The sequence below is a fragment of the Dendrobates tinctorius genome, unplaced genomic scaffold (genome assembly GCF_039654945.1).
Source record: "Dendrobates tinctorius isolate UK_male_01 unplaced genomic scaffold, ASM3965494v1 ptg000161l, whole genome shotgun sequence".
NCBI lineage: Eukaryota > Metazoa > Chordata > Amphibia > Anura > Dendrobatidae > Dendrobates > Dendrobates tinctorius.
This window is the reverse complement of record NW_027361828.1, coordinates 410586-431231: the sequence shown is the minus strand read 5'-3', so window position 1 is coordinate 431231 and position 20646 is coordinate 410586. Positions and strand designations below refer to the sequence as shown.

The window sequence follows — 20646 nt, the reverse complement described above, 5'->3', positions numbered from 1 at the left end:
GGGGAGATGAGGGCTGTATACAGGTGATGAGGGGAGCAGAGGTGTGTGTATACAGGGGAGATGAGGGCTGTATACAGGTGATGAGGGGAGCAGAGGTGTGTGTATACAGGGGAGATGAGGGCTGTATACAGGTGATGAGGGGAGAAGAGGTGTGTGTATACAGGGGAGATGAGGGCTGTATACAGGTGATGAGGGGAGCAGAGGTGTGTGTATACAGGGGAGATGAGGGCTGTATACAGGTGATGAGGGGAGCAGAGGTGTGTGTATACAGGGGAGATGAGGGCTGTATACAGGTGATGAGGGGAGCAGAGGTGTGTGTATACAGGGGAGATGAGGGATGTATACAGGTGATGAGGGGAGCAGAGGTGTGTGTATACAGGGGAGATGAGGGCTGTATACAGGTGATGAGGGGAGCAGAGGTGTATACAGGGGAGATGAGGGCTGTATACAGGTGATGAGGGGAGCAGAGGTGTGTGTATACAGGGGAGATGAGGGCTGTATACAGGTGAGGGGAGCAGAGGTGTGTGTGTATGTATAGAGGTGGGTGATGAGGGGAGCAGAGGTGTGTGTATACAGGGGAGATGAGGGCTGTATACACAGGTGATGAGGGGAGCAGAGGTGTGTGTATACAGGGGAGATGAGGGCTGTATACAGGTGATGAGGGGCGCAGAGGTGTGTGTATACAGGGGAGATGAGGGCTGTATACAGGTGATGAGGGGAGCAGAGGTGTATACAGGGGAGATGAGGGCTGTATACAGGTGATGAGGGGAGCAGAGGTGTGTGTATACAGGGGAGATGAGGGCTGTATACAGGTGATGAGGGGAGCAGAGGTGTGTGTATACAGGGGAGATGAGGGGTGTACACACAGGTGATGAGGGGAGCAGAGGTGTGTGTATACAGGGGAGATGAGGGCTGTATACAGGTGATGAGGGGAGATGAGGGCTGTATACAGGTGATGAGGGGAGCAGAGGTGTGTGTATACAGGGGAGATGAGGGCTGTATACAGGTGATGAGGGGCGCAGAGGTGTGTGGGTATACAGGTGATGAGGGGAGCAGAGGTGTGTGTATACAGGGGAGATGAGGGCTGTATACAGGTGAGGGGAGCAGAGGTGTGTGTGTGTATGTATAGAGGTGGGTGATGAGGGGAGCAGAGGTGTGTGTATACAGGGGAGATGAGGGCTGTATACACAGGTGATGAGGGGAGCAGAGGTGTGTGTATACAGGGGAGATGAGGGCTGTATGCAGGTGATGAGGGGCGCAGAGGTGTGTGTATACAGGGGAGATGAGGGCTGTATACAGGTGATGAGGGGAGCAGAGGTGTATACAGGGGAGATGAGGGCTGTATACAGGTGATGAGGGGCGCAGAGGTGTGTGTATACAGGGGAGATGAGGGCTGTATACAGGTGATGAGGGGAGCAGAGGTGTATACAGGGGAGATGAGGGCTGTATACACAGGCGATGAGGGGAGCAGAGGTGTGTGTATACAGGGGAGATGAGGGCTGTATACAGGTGATGAGGGGCGCAGAGGTGTGTGGGTATACAGGTGATGAGGGGAGCAGAGGTGTGTGTATACAGGGGAGATGAGGGCTGTATACACAGGTGATGAGGGGAGCAGAGGTGTGTGTATACAGGGGAGATGAGGGCTGTATACAGGTGATGAGGGGAGCAGAGGTGTGTGTATACAGGGGAGATGAGGGCTGTATACAGGTGATGAGGGGCGCAGAGGTGTGTGTATACAGGGGAGATGAGGGCTGTATACACAGGTGATGAGGGGAGCAGAGGTGTGTGTATACAGGGGAGATGAGGGCTGTATACAGGTGATGAGGGGCGCAGAGGTGTGTGTATACAGGGGAGATGAGGGCTGTTTACAGGTGATGAGGGGAGCAGAGGTGTATACAGGGGAGATGAGGGCTGTATACAGGTGATGAGGGGAGCAGAGGTGTGTGTATACAGGGGAGATGAGGGCTGTATACAGGTGATGAGGGGAGCAGAGGTGTATACAGGGGAGATGAGGGCTGTATACAGGTGATGAGGGGAGCAGAGGTGTGTGTATACACGGGAGATGAGGGCTGTATACAGGTGATGAGGGGCGCAGAGGTGTGTGTATACAGGGGAGATGAGGGCTGTATACAGGTGATGAGGGGAGCAGAGGTGTGTGTATACAGGGGAGATGAGGGCTGTATACAGGTGATGAGGGGAGCAGAGGTGTGTGTATACAGGGGAGATGAGGGGTGTATACAGGTGATGAGGGGAGCAGAGGTGTGTGTATACAGGGGAGATGAGGGCTGTATACAGGTGATGAGGGGAGCAGAGGTGTGTGTATACAGGGGAGATGAGGGCTGTATACAGGTGATGAGGGGAGCAGAGGTGTGTGTATACAGGGGAGATGAGGGCTGTATACAGGTGATGAGGGGAGAAGAGGTGTGTGTATACAGGGGAGATGAGGGCTGTATACAGGTGATGAGGGGAGCAGAGGTGTGTGTATACAGGGGAGATGAGGGCTGTATACAGGTGATGAGGGGAGCAGAGGTGTGTGTATACAGGGGAGATGAGGGCTGTATACAGGTGATGAGGGGAGCAGAGGTGTGTGTATACAGGGGAGATGAGGGCTGTATACAGGTGATGAGGGGAGCAGAGGTGTATACAGGGGAGATGAGGGCTGTATACAGGTGATGAGGGGAGCAGAGGTGTGTGTATACAGGGGAGATGAGGGCTGTATACAGGTGAGGGGAGCAGAGGTGTGTGTGTATGTATAGAGGTGGGTGATGAGGGGAGCAGAGGTGTGTGTATACAGGGGAGATGAGGGCTGTATACACAGGTGATGAGGGGAGCAGAGGTGTGTGTATACAGGGGAGATGAGGGCTGTATACAGGTGATGAGGGGAGCAGAGGTGTATACAGGGGAGATGAGGGCTGTATACAGGTGATGAGGGGAGCAGAGGTGTGTGTATACAGGGGAGATGAGGGCTGTATACAGGTGATGAGGGGAGCAGAGGTGTGTGTATACAGGGGAGATGAGGGGTGTACACACAGGTGATGAGGGGAGCAGAGGTGTGTGTATACAGGGGAGATGAGGGCTGTATACAGGTGATGAGGGGAGATGAGGGCTGTATACAGGTGATGAGGGGAGCAGAGGTGTGTGTATACAGGGGAGATGAGGGCTGTATACAGGTGATGAGGGGCGCAGAGGTGTGTGGGTATACAGGTGATGAGGGGAGCAGAGGTGTGTGTATACAGGGGAGATGAGGGCTGTATACAGGTGAGGGGAGCAGAGGTGTGTGTGTATGTATAGAGGTGGGTGATGAGGGGAGCAGAGGTGTGTGTATACAGGGGAGATGAGGGCTGTATACACAGGTGATGAGGGGAGCAGAGGTGTGTGTATACAGGGGAGATGAGGGCTGTATACAGGTGATGAGGGGCGCAGAGGTGTGTGTATACAGGGGAGATGAGGGCTGTTTACAGGTGATGAGGGGAGCAGAGGTGTATACAGGGGAGATGAGGGCTGTATACAGGTGATGAGGGGAGCAGAGGTGTGTGTATACAGGGGAGATGAGGGCTGTATACAGGTGATGAGGGGAGCAGAGGTGTATACAGGGGAGATGAGGGCTGTATACAGGTGATGAGGGGAGCAGAGGTGTGTGTATACAGGGGAGATGAGGGCTGTATACAGGTGATGAGGGGAGCAGAGGTGTATACAGGGGAGATGAGGGCTGTATACAGGTGATGAGGGGAGCAGAGGTGTGTGTATACAGGGGAGATGAGGGCTGTATACAGGTGATGAGGGGAGCAGAGGTGTGTGTATACAGGGGAGATGAGGGCTGTATACAGGTGATGAGGGGAGCAGAGGTGTGTGTATACAGGGGAGATGAGGGCTGTATACAGGTGATGAGGGGAGCAGAGGTGTGTGTATACAGGGGAGATGAGGGCTGTATACAGGTGATGAGGGGAGCAGAGGTGTGTGTATTCAGGGGAGATGAGGGCTGTATACAGGTGATGAGGGGAGCAGAGGTGTGTGTATACAGGGGAGATGAGGGCTGTATACAGGTGATGAGGGGAGCAGAGGTGTGTGTATACAGGGGAGATGAGGGCTGTATACAGGTGATGAGGGGAGCAGAGGTGTGTGTATGTATAGAGGTGGGTGATGAGGGGAGCAGAGGTGTGTGTATACAGGGGAGATGAGGGCTGTATACAGGTGATGAGGGGAGCAGAGGTGTGTGTATACAGGGGAGATGAGGGCTGTATACAGGTGATGAGGGGAGCAGAGGTGTGTGTATACAGGGGAGATGAGGGCTGTATACAGGTGATGAGGGGAGCAGAGGTGTGTGTATACAGGGGAGATGACGGCTGTATACAGGTGATGAGGGGAGCAGAGGTGTGTGGGTATACAGGTGATGAGGGGAGCAGAGGTGTGTTACAGGGGAGATTAGGGCTGTATACAGGTGATGAGGGGAGCAGAGGTGTGTGTGTGTATGTATAGAGGTGGGTGATGAGGGGAGCAGAGGTGTGTGTATACAGGGGAGATTAGGGCTGTATACAGGTGATGAGGGGAGCAGAGGTGTGTGGGTATACAGGTGATGAGGGGAGCAGAGGTGTGTTACAGGGGAGATTAGGGCTGTATACAGGTGATGAGGGGAGCAGAGGTGTGTGTATGTATAGAGGTGGGTGATGAGGGGCGCAGAGGTGTATGTATACAGGGGAGATGAGGGCTGTATACAGGTGATGAGGGGAGCAGAGGTGTGTGTATACAGGGGAGATGAGGGCTGTATACAGGTGATGAGGGGAGCAGAGGTGTGTGTATACAGGGGAGATGAGGACTGTATACAGGTGATGAGGGGAGCAGAGGTGTATACAGGGGAGATGAGGGCTGTATACAGGTGATGAGGGGAGCAGAGGTGTGTGTATACAGGGGAGATGAGGGCTGTATACTGGTGATGAGGGGAGCAGAGGTGTGTGTGTATACAGGGGAGATGAGGGCTGTATACTGGTGATGAGGGGAGCAGAGGTGTGTGTATACAGGGGAGATGAGGGCTGTATACAGGAGATGAGGGCTGTATACAGGTGATGAGGGGAGCAGAGGTGTGTGTATACAGGGGAGATGAGTGGTGTACACACAGGTGATGAGGGGAGCAGAGGTGTGTGTATACAGGGGAGATGAGGGCTGTATACAGGTGATGAGGGGAGCAGAGGTGTGTGTATACAGGGGAGATGAGGGCTGTATACAGGTGATGAGGGGAGCAGAGGTGTGTGTATACAGGGGAGATGAGGGCTGTATACAGGTGAGGGGAGCAGAGGTGTGTGTGTATGTATAGAGGTGGGTGATGAGGGGAGCAGAGGTGTGTGTATACAGGGGAGATGAGGGCTGTATACACAGGTGATGAGGGGAGCAGAGGTGTGTGTATACAGGGGAGATGAGGGCTGTATACAGGTGATGAGGGGCGCAGAGGTGTGTGTATACAGGGGAGATGAGGGCTGTATACAGGTGATGAGGGGAGCAGAGGTGTGTGTATACAGGGGAGATGAGGGCTGTATACAGGTGATGAGGGGAGCAGAGGTGTGTGTATACAGGGGATTTGAGGGGTGTACACACAGGTGATGAGGGGAGCAGAGGTGTGTGTATACAGGGGAGATGAGGGCTGTATACAGGTGATGAGGGGAGCAGAGGTGTATACAGGGGAGATGAGGGCTGTATACAGGTGATGAGGGGAGCAGAGGTGTGTGTATACAGGGGAGATGAGGGCTGTATACAGGTGATGAGGGGCGCAGAGGTGTGTGGGTATACAGGTGATGAGGGGAGCAGAGGTGTGTGTATACAGGGGAGATGAGGGCTGTATACAGGTGAGGGGAGCAGAGGTGTGTGTGTATGTATAGAGGTGGGAGATGAGGGGAGCAGAGGTGTGTGTATACAGGGGAGATGAGGGCTGTATACACAGGTGATGAGGGGAGCAGAGGTGTGTGTATACAGGGGAGATGAGGGCTGTATACAGGTGATGAGGGGCGCAGAGGTGTGTGTATACAGGGGAGATGAGGGCTGTATACAGGTGATGAGGGGAGCAGAGGTGTATACAGGGGAGATGAGGGCTGTATACAGGTGATGAGGGGAGCAGAGGTGTGTGTATACAGGGGAGATGAGGGGTGTACACACAGGTGATGAGGGGAGCAGAGGTGTGTGTATACAGGGGAGATGAGGGCTGTATACAGGTGATGAGGGGAGCAGAGGTGTATACAGGGGAGATGAGGGCTGTATACAGGTGATGAGGGGAGCAGAGGTGTGTGTATACAGGGGAGATGAGGGCTGTATACAGGTGATGAGGGGCGCAGAGGTGTGTGGGTATACAGGTGATGAGGGGAGCAGAGGTGTGTGTATACAGGGGAGATGAGGGCTGTATACAGGTGAGGGGAGCAGAGGTGTGTGTGTGTATGTATAGAGGTGGGTGATGAGGGGAGCAGAGGTGTGTGTATACAGGGGAGATGAGGGCTGTATACAGGTGATGAGGGGAGCAGAGGTGTATACAGGGGAGATGAGGGCTGTATACAGGTGATGAGGGGAGCAGAGGTGTATACAGGGGAGATGAGGGCTGTATACAGGTGATGAGGGGAGCAGAGGTGTGTGTATACAGGGGACATGAGGGCTGTATACAGGTGATGAGGGGAGCAGAGGTGTGTGTATACAGGGGAGATGAGGGCTGTATACAGGTGATGAGGGGAGCAGAGGTGTGTGTATACAGGGGAGATGAGGGCTGTATACAGGTGATGAGGGGAGCAGAGGTGTGTGTATACAGGGGAGATGAGGGCTGTATACAGGTGATGAGGGGAGCAGAGGTGTGTGTATACAGGGGAGATGAGGGCTGTATACAGGTGATGAGGGGAGCAGAGGTGTGTGTATACAGGGGAGATGAGGGCTGTATACAGGTGATGAGGGGAGCAGAGGTGTGTGTATACAGGGGAGATGAGGGCTGTATACAGGTGATGAGGGGAGCAGAGGTGTGTGTATACAGGGGAGATGAGGGCTGTATACAGGTGATGAGGGGAGCAGAGGTGTGTGTATACAGGGGAGATGAGGGCTGTATACAGGTGATGAGGGGAGCAGAGGTGTGTGTATACAGGGGAGATGAGGGCTGTATACAGGTGATGAGGGGAGAAGAGGTGTGTGTATACAGGGGAGATGAGGGCTGTATACAGGTGATGAGGGGAGCAGAGGTGTGTGTATACAGGGGAGATGAGGGCTGTATACAGGTGATGAGGGGAGCAGAGGTGTGTGTATACAGGGGAGATGAGGGCTGTATACAGGTGATGAGGGGAGCAGAGGTGTGTGTATACAGGGGAGATGAGGGCTGTATACAGGTGATGAGGGGAGCAGAGGTGTGTGTATACAGGGGAGATGAGGGCTGTATACAGGTGATGAGGGGAGCAGAGGTGTGTGTATACAGGGGAGATGAGGGCTGTATACAGGTGATGAGGGGAGCAGAGGTGTGTGTATACAGGGGAGATGAGGGCTGTATACAGGTGATGAGGGGAGCAGAGGTGTGTGTATACAGGGGAGATGAGGGCTGTATACAGGTGATGAGGGGAGCAGAGGTGTATACAGGGGAGATGAGGGCTGTATACAGGTGATGAGGGGAGCAGAGGTGTGTGTATACAGGGGAGATGAGGGCTGTATACAGGTGAGGGGAGCAGAGGTGTGTGTGTATGTATAGAGGTGGGTGATGAGGGGAGCAGAGGTGTGTGTATACAGGGGAGATGAGGGCTGTATACACAGGTGATGAGGGGAGCAGAGGTGTGTGTATACAGGGGAGATGAGGGCTGTATACAGGTGATGAGGGGCGCAGAGGTGTGTGTATACAGGGGAGATGAGGGCTGTATACAGGTGATGAGGGGAGCAGAGGTGTATACAGGGGAGATGAGGGCTGTATACAGGTGATGAGGGGAGCAGAGGTGTGTGTATACAGGGGAGATGAGGGCTGTATACAGGTGATGAGGGGAGCAGAGGTGTGTGTATACAGGGGAGATGAGGGGTGTACACACAGGTGATGAGGGGAGCAGAGGTGTGTGTATACAGGGGAGATGAGGGCTATATACAGGTGATGAGGGGAGATGAGGGCTGTATACAGGTGATGAGGGGAGCAGAGGTGTGTGTATACAGGGGAGATGAGGGCTGTATACAGGTGATGAGGGGCGCAGAGGTGTGTGGGTATACAGGTGATGAGGGGAGCAGAGGTGTGTGTATACAGGGGAGATGAGGGCTGTATACAGGTGAGGGGAGCAGAGGTGTGTGTGTGTGTATGTATAGAGGTGGGTGATGAGGGGAGCAGAGGTGTGTGTATACAGGGGAGATGAGGGCTGTATACACAGGTGATGAGGGGAGCAGAGGTGTGTGTATACAGGGGAGATGAGGGCTGTATGCAGGTGATGAGGGGCGCAGAGGTGTGTGTATACAGGGGAGATGAGGGCTGTATACAGGTGATGAGGGGAGCAGAGGTGTATACAGGGGAGATGAGGGCTGTATACAGGTGATGAGGGGAGCAGAGGTGTATACAGGGGAGATGAGGGCTGTATACAGGTGATGAGGGGCGCAGAGGTGTGTGTATACAGGGGAGATGAGGGCTGTATACAGGTGATGAGGGGAGCAGAGGTGTATACAGGGGAGATGAGGGCTGTATACACAGGTGATGAGGGGAGCAGAGGTGTGTGTATACAGGGGAGATGAGGGCTGTATACAGGTGATGAGGGGCGCAGAGGTGTGTGGGTATACAGGTGATGAGGGGAGCAGAGGTGTGTGTATACAGGGGAGATGAGGGCTGTATACAGGTGAGGGGAGCAGAGGTGTGTGTGTATGTATAGAGGTGGGTGATGAGGGGAGCAGAGGTGTGTGTATACAGGGGAGATGAGGGCTGTATACACAGGTGATGAGGGGAGCAGAGGTGTGTGTATACAGGGGAGATGAGGGCTGTATACAGGTGATGAGGGGCGCAGAGGTGTGTGTATACAGGGGAGATGAGGGCTGTTTACAGGTGATGAGGGGAGCAGAGGTGTATACAGGGGAGATGAGGGCTGTATACAGGTGATGAGGGGAGCAGAGGTGTGTGTATACAGGGGAGATGAGGGCTGTATACAGGTGATGAGGGGAGCAGAGGTGTATACAGGGGAGATGAGGGCTGTATACAGGTGATGAGGGGAGCAGAGGTGTGTGTATACAGGGGAGATGAGGGCTGTATACAGGTGATGAGGGGCGCAGAGGTGTGTGTATACAGGGGAGATGAGGGCTGTATACAGGTGATGAGGGGAGCAGAGGTGTATACAGGGGAGATGAGGGCTGTATACAGGTGATGAGGGGAGCAGAGGTGTGTGTATACAGGGGAGATGAGGGCTGTATACAGGTGATGAGGGGAGCAGAGGTGTATACAGGGGAGATGAGGGCTGTATACAGGTGATGAGGGGAGCAGAGGTGTGTGTATACAGGGGAGATGAGGGCTGTATACAGGTGATGAGGGGCGCAGAGGTGTGTGTATACAGGGGAGATGAGGGCTGTATACAGGTGATGAGGGGAGCAGAGGTGTGTGTATACAGGGGAGATGAGGGCTGTATACAGGTGATGAGGGGAGCAGAGGTGTGTGTATACAGGGGAGATGAGGGGTGTATACAGGTGATGAGGGGAGCAGAGGTGTGTGTATACAGGGGAGATGAGGGCTGTATACAGGTGATGAGGGGAGCAGAGGTGTGTGTATACAGGGGAGATGAGGGCTGTATACAGGTGATGAGGGGAGCAGAGGTGTGTGTATACAGGGGAGATGAGGGCTGTATACAGGTGATGAGGGGAGAAGAGGTGTGTGTATACAGGGGAGATGAGGGCTGTATACAGGTGATGAGGGGAGCAGAGGTGTGTGTATACAGGGGAGATGAGGGCTGTATACAGGTGATGAGGGGAGCAGAGGTGTGTGTATACAGGGGAGATGAGGGCTGTATACAGGTGATGAGGGGAGCAGAGGTGTGTGTATACAGGGGAGATGAGGGCTGTATACAGGTGATGAGGGGAGCAGAGGTGTGTGTATACAGGGGAGATGAGGGCTGTATACAGGTGATGAGGGGAGCAGAGGTGTGTGTATACAGGGGAGATGAGGGCTGTATACAGGTGATGAGGGGAGCAGAGGTGTATACAGGGGAGATGAGGGCTGTATACAGGTGATGAGGGGAGCAGAGGTGTGTGTATACAGGGGAGATGAGGGCTGTATACAGGTGATGAGGGGAGCAGAGGTGTGTGTATACAGGGGAGATGAGGGGTGTACACACAGGTGATGAGGGGAGCAGAGGTGTGTGTATACAGGGGAGATGAGGGCTGTATACAGGTGATGAGGGGAGCAGAGGTGTGTGGGTATACAGGTGATGAGGGGAGCAGAGGTGTGTTACAGGGGAGATTAGGGCTGTATACAGGTGATGAGGGGAGCAGAGGTGTGTGTGTGTGTATGTATAGAGGTGGGTGATGAGGGGAGCAGAGGTGTGTGTATACAGGGGAGATTAGGGCTGTATACAGGTGATGAGGGGAGCAGAGGTGTGTGGGTATACAGGTGATGAGGGGAGCAGAGGTGTGTTACAGGGGAGATTAGGGCTGTATACAGGTGATGAGGGGAGCAGAGGTGTGTGTATGTATAGAGGTGGGTGATGAGGGGCGCAGAGGTGTATGTATACAGGGGAGATGAGGGCTGTATACAGGTGATGAGGGGAGCAGAGGTGTGTGTATACAGGGGAGATGAGGGCTGTATACAGGTGATGAGGGGAGCAGAGGTGTGTGTGTGTATGTATAGAGGTGGGTGATGAGGGGAGCAGAGGTGTGTGTATACAGGGGAGATGAGGGCTGTATACAGGTGATGAGGGGAGCAGAGGTGTATACAGGGGAGATGAGGGCTGTATACAGGTGATGAGGGGAGCAGAGGTGTGTGTGTATACAGGGGAGATGAGGGCTGTATACTGGTGATGAGGGGAGCAGAGGTGTGTGTATACAGGGGAGATGAGGGCTGTATACAGGTGATGAGGGGAGCAGAGGTGTGTGTATACAGGGGAGATGAGGGCTGTATACAGGTGATGAGGGGAGCAGAGGTGTGTGTATACAGGGGAGATGAGTGGTGTACACACAGGTGATGAGGGGAGCAGAGGTGTGTGTATACAGGGGAGATGAGGGCTGTATACAGGTGATGAGGGGAGCAGAGGTGTGTGTATACAGGGGAGATGAGGGCTGTATACAGGTGATGAGGGGAGCAGAGGTGTGTGTATACAGGGGAGATGAGGGCTGTATACAGGTGAGGGGAGCAGAGGTGTGTGTGTATGTATAGAGGTGGGTGATGAGGGGAGCAGAGGTGTGTGTATACAGGGGAGATGAGGGCTGTATACACAGGTGATGAGGGGAGCAGAGGTGTGTGTATACAGGGGAGATGAGGGCTGTATACAGGTGATGAGGGGCGCAGAGGTGTGTGTATACAGGGGAGATGAGGGCTGTATACAGGTGATGAGGGGAGCAGAGGTGTGTGTATACAGGGGAGATGAGGGCTGTATACAGGTGATGAGGGGAGCAGAGGTGTGTGTATACAGGGGAGATGAGGGGTGTACACACAGGTGATGAGGGGAGCAGAGGTGTGTGTATACAGGGGAGATGAGGGCTGTATACAGGTGATGAGGGGAGCAGAGGTGTATACAGGGGAGATGAGGGCTGTATACAGGTGATGAGGGGAGCAGAGGTGTGTGTATACAGGGGAGATGAGGGCTGTATACAGGTGATGAGGGGCGCAGAGGTGTGTGGGTATACAGGTGATGAGGGGAGCAGAGGTGTGTGTATACAGGGGAGATGAAGCCTGTATACAGGTGAGGGGAGCAGAGGTGTGTGTGTATGTATAGAGGTGGGTGATGAGGGGAGCAGAGGTGTGTGTATACAGGGGAGATGAGGGCTGTATACACAGGTGATGAGGGGAGCAGAGGTGTGTGTATACAGGGGAGATGAGGGCTGTATACAGGTGATGAGGGGCGCAGAGGTGTGTGTATACAGGGGAGATGAGGGCTGTATACAGGTGATGAGGGGAGCAGAGGTGTGTGTATACAGGGGAGATGAGGGCTGTATACAGGTGATGAGGGGCGCAGAGGTGTGTGGGTATACAGGTGATGAGGGGAGCAGAGGTGTGTGTATACAGGGGAGATGAGGGCTGTATACAGGTGAGGGGAGCAGAGGTGTGTGTGTGTATGTATAGAGGTGGGTGATGAGGGGAGCAGAGGTGTGTGTATACAGGGGAGATGAGGGCTGTATACACAGGTGATGAGGGGAGCAGAGGTGTGTGTATACAGGGGAGATGAGGGCTGTATGCAGGTGATGAGGGGCGCAGAGGTGTGTGTATACAGGGGAGATGAGGGCTGTATACAGGTGATGAGGGGAGCAGAGGTGTATACAGGGGAGATGAGGGCTGTATACAGGTGATGAGGGGCGCAGAGGTGTGTGTATACAGGGGAGATGAGGGCTGTATACAGGTGATGAGGGGAGCAGAGGTGTATACAGGGGAGATGAGGGCTGTATACACAGGTGATGAGGGGAGCAGAGGTGTGTGTATACAGGGGAGATGAGGGCTGTATACAGGTGATGAGGGGCGCAGAGGTGTGTGGGTATACAGGTGATGAGGGGAGCAGAGGTGTGTGTATACAGGGGAGATGAGGGCTGTATACAGGTGAGGGGAGCAGAGGTGTGTGTGTATGTATAGAGGTGGGTGATGAGGGGAGCAGAGGTGTGTGTATACAGGGGAGATGAGGGCTGTATACACAGGTGATGAGGGGAGCAGAGGTGTGTGTATACAGGGGAGATGAGGGCTGTATACAGGTGATGAGGGGCGCAGAGGTGTGTGTATACAGGGGAGATGAGGGCTGTTTACAGGTGATGAGGGGAGCAGAGGTGTATACAGGGGAGATGAGGGCTGTATACAGGTGATGAGGGGAGCAGAGGTGTGTGTATACAGGGGAGATGAGGGCTGTATACAGGTGATGAGGGGAGCAGAGGTGTGTGTATACAGGGGAGATGAGGGCTGTATACAGGTGATGAGGGGCGCAGAGGTGTGTGTATACAGGGGAGATGAGGGCTGTATACAGGTGATGAGGGGAGCAGAGGTGTATACAGGGGAGATGAGGGCTGTATACAGGTGATGAGGGGAGCAGAGGTGTGTGCATACAGGGGAGATGAGGGCTGTATACAGGTGATGAGGGGAGCAGAGGTGTATACAGGGGAGATGAGGGCTGTATACAGGTGATGAGGGGAGCAGAGGTGTGTGTATACAGGGGAGATGAGGGCTGTATACAGGTGATGAGGGGCGCAGAGGTGTGTGGGTATACTGGTGATGAGGGGAGCAGAGGTGTGTGTATACAGGGGAGATGAGGGCTGTATACAGGTGAGGGGAGCAGAGGTGTGTGTGTATGTATAGAGGTGGGTGATGAGGGGAGCAGAGGTGTGTGTATACAGGGGAGATGAGGGCTGTATACAGGTGATGAGGGGAGCAGAGGTGTGTGTATACAGGGGAGATGAGGGCTGTATACAGGTGATGAGGGGAGCAGAGGTGTGTGTATACAGGGGAGATGAGGGCTGTATACAGGTGATGAGGGGAGCAGAGGTGTGTGTATACAGGGGAGATGAGGGCTGTATACAGGTGATGAGGGGAGCAGAGGTGTGTGTATACAGGGGAGATGAGGGCTGTATACAGGTGATGAGGGGAGCAGAGGTGTGTGTATACAGGGGAGATGAGGGCTGTATACAGGTGATGAGGGGAGCAGAGGTGTGTGTATACAGGGGAGATGAGGGCTGTATACAGGTGATGAGGGGAGCAGAGGTGTGTGTATACAGGGGAGATGAGGGCTGTATACAGGTGATGAGGGGAGCAGAGGTGTGTGTATACAGGGGAGATGAGGGCTGTATACAGGTGATGAGGGGAGCAGAGGTGTGTGTATACAGGGGAGATGAGGGCTGTATACAGGTGATGAGGGGAGCAGAGGTGTGTGTATACAGGGGAGATGAGGGCTGTATACAGGTGATGAGGGGAGCAGAGGTGTGTGTATACAGGGGAGATGAGGGCTGTATACAGGTGATGAGGGGAGCAGAGGTGTGTGTATGTATAGAGGTGGGTGATGAGGGGAGCAGAGGTGTGTGTATACAGGGGAGATGAGGGCTGTATACAGGTGATGAGGGGAGCAGGGGTGTGTGTATACAGGGGAGATGAGGGCTGTATACAGGTGATGAGGGGAGCAGGGGTGTGTGTATACAGGGGAGATGAGGGCTGTATACAGGTGATGAGGGGAGCAGGGGTGTGTGTATACAGGGGAGATGAGGGCTGTATACAGGTGATGAGGGGAGCAGGGGTGTGTGTATACAGGGGAGATGAGGGCTGTATACAGGTGATGAGGGGAGCAGAGGTGTGTGTATACAGGGGAGATGAGGGCTGTATACAGGTGATGAGGGGAGCAGAGGTGTGTGTATACAGGGGAGATGAGGGCTGTATACAGGTGATGAGGGGAGCAGAGGTGTGTGTATACAGGGGAGATGAGGGCTGTATACAGGTGATGAGGGGAGCAGAGGTGTGTGTATACAGGGGAGATGAGGGCTGTATACAGGTGATGAGGGGAGCAGAGGTGTGTGTATACAGGGGAGATGAGGGCTGTATACAGGTGATGAGGGGAGCAGAGGTGTGTGTATACAGGGGAGATGAGGGCTGTATACAGGTGATGAGGGGAGCAGAGGTGTGTGTATACAGGGGAGATGAGGGCTGTATACAGGTGATGAGGGGAGCAGAGGTGTGTGTATACAGGGGAGATGAGGGCTGTATACAGGTGATGAGGGGAGCAGAGGTGTGTGTATACAGGGGAGATGAGGGCTGTATACAGGTGATGAGGGGAGCAGAGGTGTGTGTATGTATAGAGGTGGGTGATGAGGGGAGCAGAGGTGTGTGTATACAGGGGAGATGAGGGCTGTATACAGGTGATGAGGGGAGCAGAGGTGTGTGTATGTATAGAGGTGGGTGATGAGGGGAGCAGAGGTGTGTGTATACAGGGGAGATGAGGGCTGTATACAGGTGATGAGGGGAGCAGAGGTGTGTGTATACAGGGGAGATGAGGGCTGTATACAGGTGATGAGGGGAGCAGGGGTGTGTGTATACAGGGGAGATGAGGGCTGTATACAGGTGATGAGGGGAGCAGGGGTGTGTGTATACAGGGGAGATGAGGGCTGTATACAGGTGATGAGGGGAGCAGAGGTGTGTGTATACAGGGGAGATGAGGGGTGTATACAGGTGATGAGGGGAGCAGAGGTGTGTGTATACAGGGGAGATGAGGGCTGTATACAGGTGATGAGGGGAGCAGAGGTGTGTGTATACAGGGGAGATGAGGGGTGTATACAGGTGATGAGGGGAGCAGAGGTGTGTGTATACAGGGGAGATGAGGGCTGTATACAGGTGATGAGGGGAGCAGAGGTGTGTGTATACAGGGGAGATGAGGGCTGTATACAGGTGATGAGGGGAGCAGAGGTGTGTGTATACAGGGGAGATGAGGGCTGTATACAGGTGATGAGGGGAGCAGAGGTGTGTGTATACAGGGGAGATGAGGGCTGTATACAGGTGATGAGGGGAGCAGAGGTGTGTGTATACAGGGGAGATGAGGGCTGTATACAGGTGATGAGGGGAGCAGAGGTGTGTGTATACAGGGGAGATGAGGGCTGTATACAGGTGATGAGGGGAGCAGAGGTGTGTGTATACAGGGGAGATGAGGGGTGTACACAGTGGAGAGGAGCGCGCTTTATTTCCACCACTGCTGTTTGCCGCCGTCGGTCCCCGGGGCCTCTGATGTCACGGCTCTGTGCTGGGCTCGGCCCCAGCCTCTGCTGACGTCCCCACTCTCCTCCCCTCCACGACTACCGCTGTGAGGACATAGTGGGGCTCCTGCAGCACCATGGACAGAGCCCACACCTGGCCGCGTCCCCTTGCCCACTGTCTCCCCGCTGTGCAGCCAGGATGTGGCGGGGCCAGGCTTGTATATGACGCCTCCCTGGAAGGATGAGCGCTCAGTGAGCTGTGAGCGCCGGGACCCGTGCGGACATCTAGTGCCGGGAGGTCTCCGTCCGTCCTCCGGGAGCAGCCGGCGCTTGTCTGCAGCGCCCCGTGGCCATGGAGGCTCTCTGAGGATCGCAGCTCGGTGCCTCTGTCCTCTGCACCCGGACCATGTGGATTAATCCCGAGGAAGTGCTGCTGGCGAACGCCCTGTGGGTCACCGAGAGGGCCAATCCCTACTTCATCCTGCAGAGGAGGAAGGGGCATGGGACCCGAGGAGGAGGGGGACTGGCAGGTAAGAACTTGGCAAACCAAGACCCCAAAGCCACCAAACCCCACCAGCCATAGAGCTGGAAGAGCTAGCCTGTGGCCCCGGTGCGTGTGGGGATGGCTGGAGCTCTTGGATGCGTTTCTGTTATCGATCTTTGTGACATTCTCCGGGAGCGGCTGATTGGTGTAGTCTGCGGCTTCCCATGATTTGGCCCTATAGTGTGCACAGTGGCCAGTAAGCTGATCACCCCCAGGCCCATGGCCGCTGTGCTCACACTATGGGCTGTTTATCCCGCTGACCTGCAGAAGGCCCACGTGTGACTTCCTGGGATTGTGGGGGAGGGTGACAAACAGGACAATGCTCTTTGCTTTTCTTATTGACCCTATATGTAAATGAGAAGCCATTATAATCCAGTAACAACAATATCTAGTGTCCTGGACCATGCTGCACAATTATCACTACTATGGTCGGAGTGTAGGATCTGTAAGCATTTACAGCTGTGACCAAAAGTATTGACACCCCTGCAATTCTGTCAGATAATAATACTCAGTTTCTTCCTGAAAATGATTGCAAACACAAATTCTTTGGTATTATTATCTTCATTTAATTTGTCTTAAATGAAAAAACACAAAAGAGAATGAAGCAAAAAGCAAAACATTGATCATTTCACACAAAACTCCAAAAATGGGCCAGACAAAAGTATTGGCACCCTCAGCCTACTACTTGGTTGCACAACCTTTAGCCAAAATAACTGCGACCAACCGCTTCCGGTAACCATCAATGAGTTTCTTACAATGCTCTGCTGGAATTTTAGAAGTGTGTTTTGGGTCATTGTCCTGCTGGAAGACCCATGACCTCTGAGGGAGACCCAGCTTTCTCACACTGAGCCCTACATTATGCTGCAAAATTTGTTGGTAATCTTCAGACTTCATAATGCCATGCACACGGTCAAGCAGTCCAGTGCCAGAGGCAGCAAAGCAACCTCAAAACATCAGGGAACCTCCGCCATGTTTGACTGTAGGGACCGTGTTTTTTTCTTTGAATGCCTCTTTTTTTTTTCTCTCCTGTAAACTCTATGTTGATGCCTTTGCCCAAAAAGCTCTACTTTTGTCTCATCTGACCAGAGAATATTCTTCCAAAACGTTTTAGGCTTTTTCAGGTAAGTTTTGGCAAACTCCAGCCTTGCTTTTTTATGTCTCGGGGTAAGAAGTGGGGTCTTCCTGGGTCTCCTACCATACAGTCCCTTTTCATTCAGACGCCGACAGATAGTACGGGTTGACACTGTTGTACCCTCGGACTGCAGGGCAGCTTGAACTTGTTTGGATGTTAGTCGTGGTTCTTTATCCAACATCAGCACAATCTTGCGTTGAAATCTCTTGTCAATTTTTCTTCTCCGTCCACATCTAGGGAAGTTAGCCACAGTGCCATGGGCTTTAAACTTCTTGATGACACTGCGCACGGTAGACACAGGAACATTCAGGTCTTGGAGATGGACTTGTAGCCTTGAGATTGCTCATGCTTCCTCACAATTTGGTTTCTCAAGTCCTCAGACAGTTCTTTGGTCTTCTTTCTTTTCTCCATGCTCAATGTGGTACACACAAGGACACAGGACAGAGGTTGAGTCAACTTTAATCCATGTCAACTGGCTGCAAGTGTGATTTAGTTATTGCCAACACCTGTTAGGTGCCACAGGTAAGTTACAGGTGCTGTTAATTACACAAATTAGAGAAGCATCACATGATTTTTCGAACAGTGCCAATATTGTCCACCCTCTTTTTTTTTTTTTTTTTTTTTCTTTTTTATTTGGTGTGGAATTATATCCAATTTGGCTTTAGGACAATTCTTTTTGTGTTTTTTCATTTAAGACAAATTAAATGAAGATAATACCAAAGAATTTGTGTTTGCAATCATTTTCAGGAAGAAACTGAGTATTATCTGAAAAAATTGCAGGGGTGTCAATACTTTTGGCCACAACTGTATGTAAGGCGAGGAGTACGATCATGGTGATGGGGAAAAAAAAACAGACATCCTAGTTATCCTGCAAGGCTCCCTGGTTTCTTGGGGTCCAGTCTGTTCTTCATTGAGCAGCAGGGCTCATCCTGGAGCCATTGGCACTTGTAGGCTGCGCTACCAAAGAGCCGAAGAGAACGGCCACTGGATTGTGGGCTGCAGGGCAGGGGGGTTTGTTTTATCCACTTTTAGAGTGTATAATGAGGTGGCCAAATGGGCTATACAGGCAAGGGTTAGTCTACTTACTGCTGAGGGAGAAGGAAACAGCAATTTGAGTATCATCTATATCTTCACATGCTGCAGATTTTTTTGCCCAAATATCTTCTACTGGAAATCCATTCCATTTATCTGATTTGAGGTTGTTTCACATGAATGGGAGAGTTGCACAACTTTCTACGACAAAACCAGCACCAAATCCAGTTACTTAAGAGTTTGGGATGCAGGGTGCCCAGTATGGTTTTGCTTTGGGATAACATCCATTTAAATATTAAGCACTGGGTCAAAAATACCCACTTGTAAGACCTGACAGGCCTGAGGAGCACTCTTTGAGAAGATAACCAATACCCACAGATTTTGGCACATCCCGTTACTGCAGACCTTCTTATTTTCTGTCTCCCGACATCTGGAATCTGATTGGACAAATGTTTCACCTTCCGTCCACACCAGACCCAAAAAACTAGTCTGCTCACCTCCATTATTCTTGTGCCGGGAAGCCTGGACCAACTCGGAGACTTGGTTCAACTATTGTTGGGTTGAAGAGGAGGACATTTTCTTCAATTCACCTTTAGTCTGTGCTAATCTACTTGACTGTTACAATTCTGAGGTAAAATGAATTTGCTAGATCGCCATCGTTTATGTAAGATGGTTGGCACACAAAGGATTTCATTATTACACAGGATATTTTTATTTAAACTGACCTCAGTCAGCTTTTCTTGTCATGCAGCAAAAGAATTTGGAAAACAAAACACAATCCTAGATTGTCTTATTACTAACTAGTCATAATATTCTTCCTCACTAGCAGGCAAAAGTCCTACTCCTGATCATCTCAATATGCCTAGTACCACACAATGTGATTCTGTGCCCAACTTTATGAATGTTGACTATGCTGGGAAGATGGCTCAGTGGTTCGCACTGCAGCCTTGCAGCACTGGGGTCCTGGGTTTAGATCCCACCAAGGACAACATCTGCAAGGAGTTTGTATGTTCTCCCCGTGTTTGGGTAAGGAGGACGGCTTGCTGTTTTCACTAATTTTTGCCCTGGCTGTGGGCCTGCGTCTTTACAGAACAGCCATTGATCTGACCATTTTGGCATTCTCCTTTTTCCCTGCCATCATGTTAGACATTAGACATCCAACACTTTTAGCACCATGTATTAACTATAGTTTAGCTGTGGCAATTTTCCCATACTTGGCTTAAGCTCTAATATTACATTATGAAGAGGACTTGCCAATCTGTTTAGGCCAGTTTGCATTTGGCAATGAGACAGTAAAAACATGTTGTTTTGGTTGAACGCCGTATGACTGAAGCCTCTAAGCTGTTTTCTGACACAAATACGTAGGAAAGAAAAGTATCCGGAGCTTCCTTTACAAAGAACGTCTGACATGTTCTACCAATCCTTTTGATCTCTAGCAGGTTAATCAATTGTCCATTCACCCTGAAATGAATCTGGCACACATTTTCCTGGGAGAGGCGCAGTTCCACCGTTCATACGGTGCACCAGTAATCATACATTTCTCCCTTTTTTGTCTTTCTTGTTTGCCTCCAAAATTTTCATTCTTGATTTTGCTCCTGACGTTCCTAAGATGATCAAATACATTTCATGGAAAGAAAGCCATCAGACATTTATAATTGTATCTTACGTGTCATTTAAACTTTTATAAGACATAATTCAATCTGTCATGTTCTGTAGTCAATTCCTAAGCTTCACCAAATCCATATCGGAAGGAAGGAGCACCATGTTCTGCTCCTCGGTGTTCCTCAGTGATTGAATTGGTTGTTTTGGACTTCTGACCATGTCATCTGATGACTGTAGCCTGTGCCATTTACCATCATGTCATATATAACAATGGCGTCACCCTAAGTAGAAGCAATTATCACACGATGCAGCACGGTGATCTGCAAGGAATGATAATTGCGTTATCTAAGCTTTGGATCTGTAACTCTTCCTTCTAATTGGTGCAGATTTATGACTTTGATCTGTAACAAATGCTCCTCAATTGCCTTAGGGTACCGTTACACTTAGCGATGCACCAGCGATCCTGACAACGATATGGATCGCTGGTGCATCGCTAAGTGGTCGCTAGTGAGCTGCCACACAGGCA

The 20646-nt window shown here is 52.0% G+C and overlaps 1 protein-coding gene across 3 annotated transcripts in view; it reads left to right on the top strand.

Annotated features, from left to right (window-relative positions):
* Positions 1 to 20646, top strand: part of TBC1D9 (TBC1 domain family member 9) — a 167348-nt gene that overhangs the window by 81824 nt on the left and 64878 nt on the right. For 2 of the 3 annotated variants that reach the window (XM_073549769.1, XM_073549767.1), the window contains exon 1: positions 15844 to 16340. The exons of the other annotated variant lie outside the window; for it this stretch is intronic. In XM_073549769.1, coding sequence (XP_073405870.1) covers positions 16217 to 16340 — 124 coding nt within the window. In that variant the 5' untranslated portion in view covers positions 15844 to 16216. Of the gene's footprint in view, positions 1 to 15843; positions 16341 to 20646 lie in introns of those variants that run through there. 3 annotated transcript variants of the gene reach the window in all.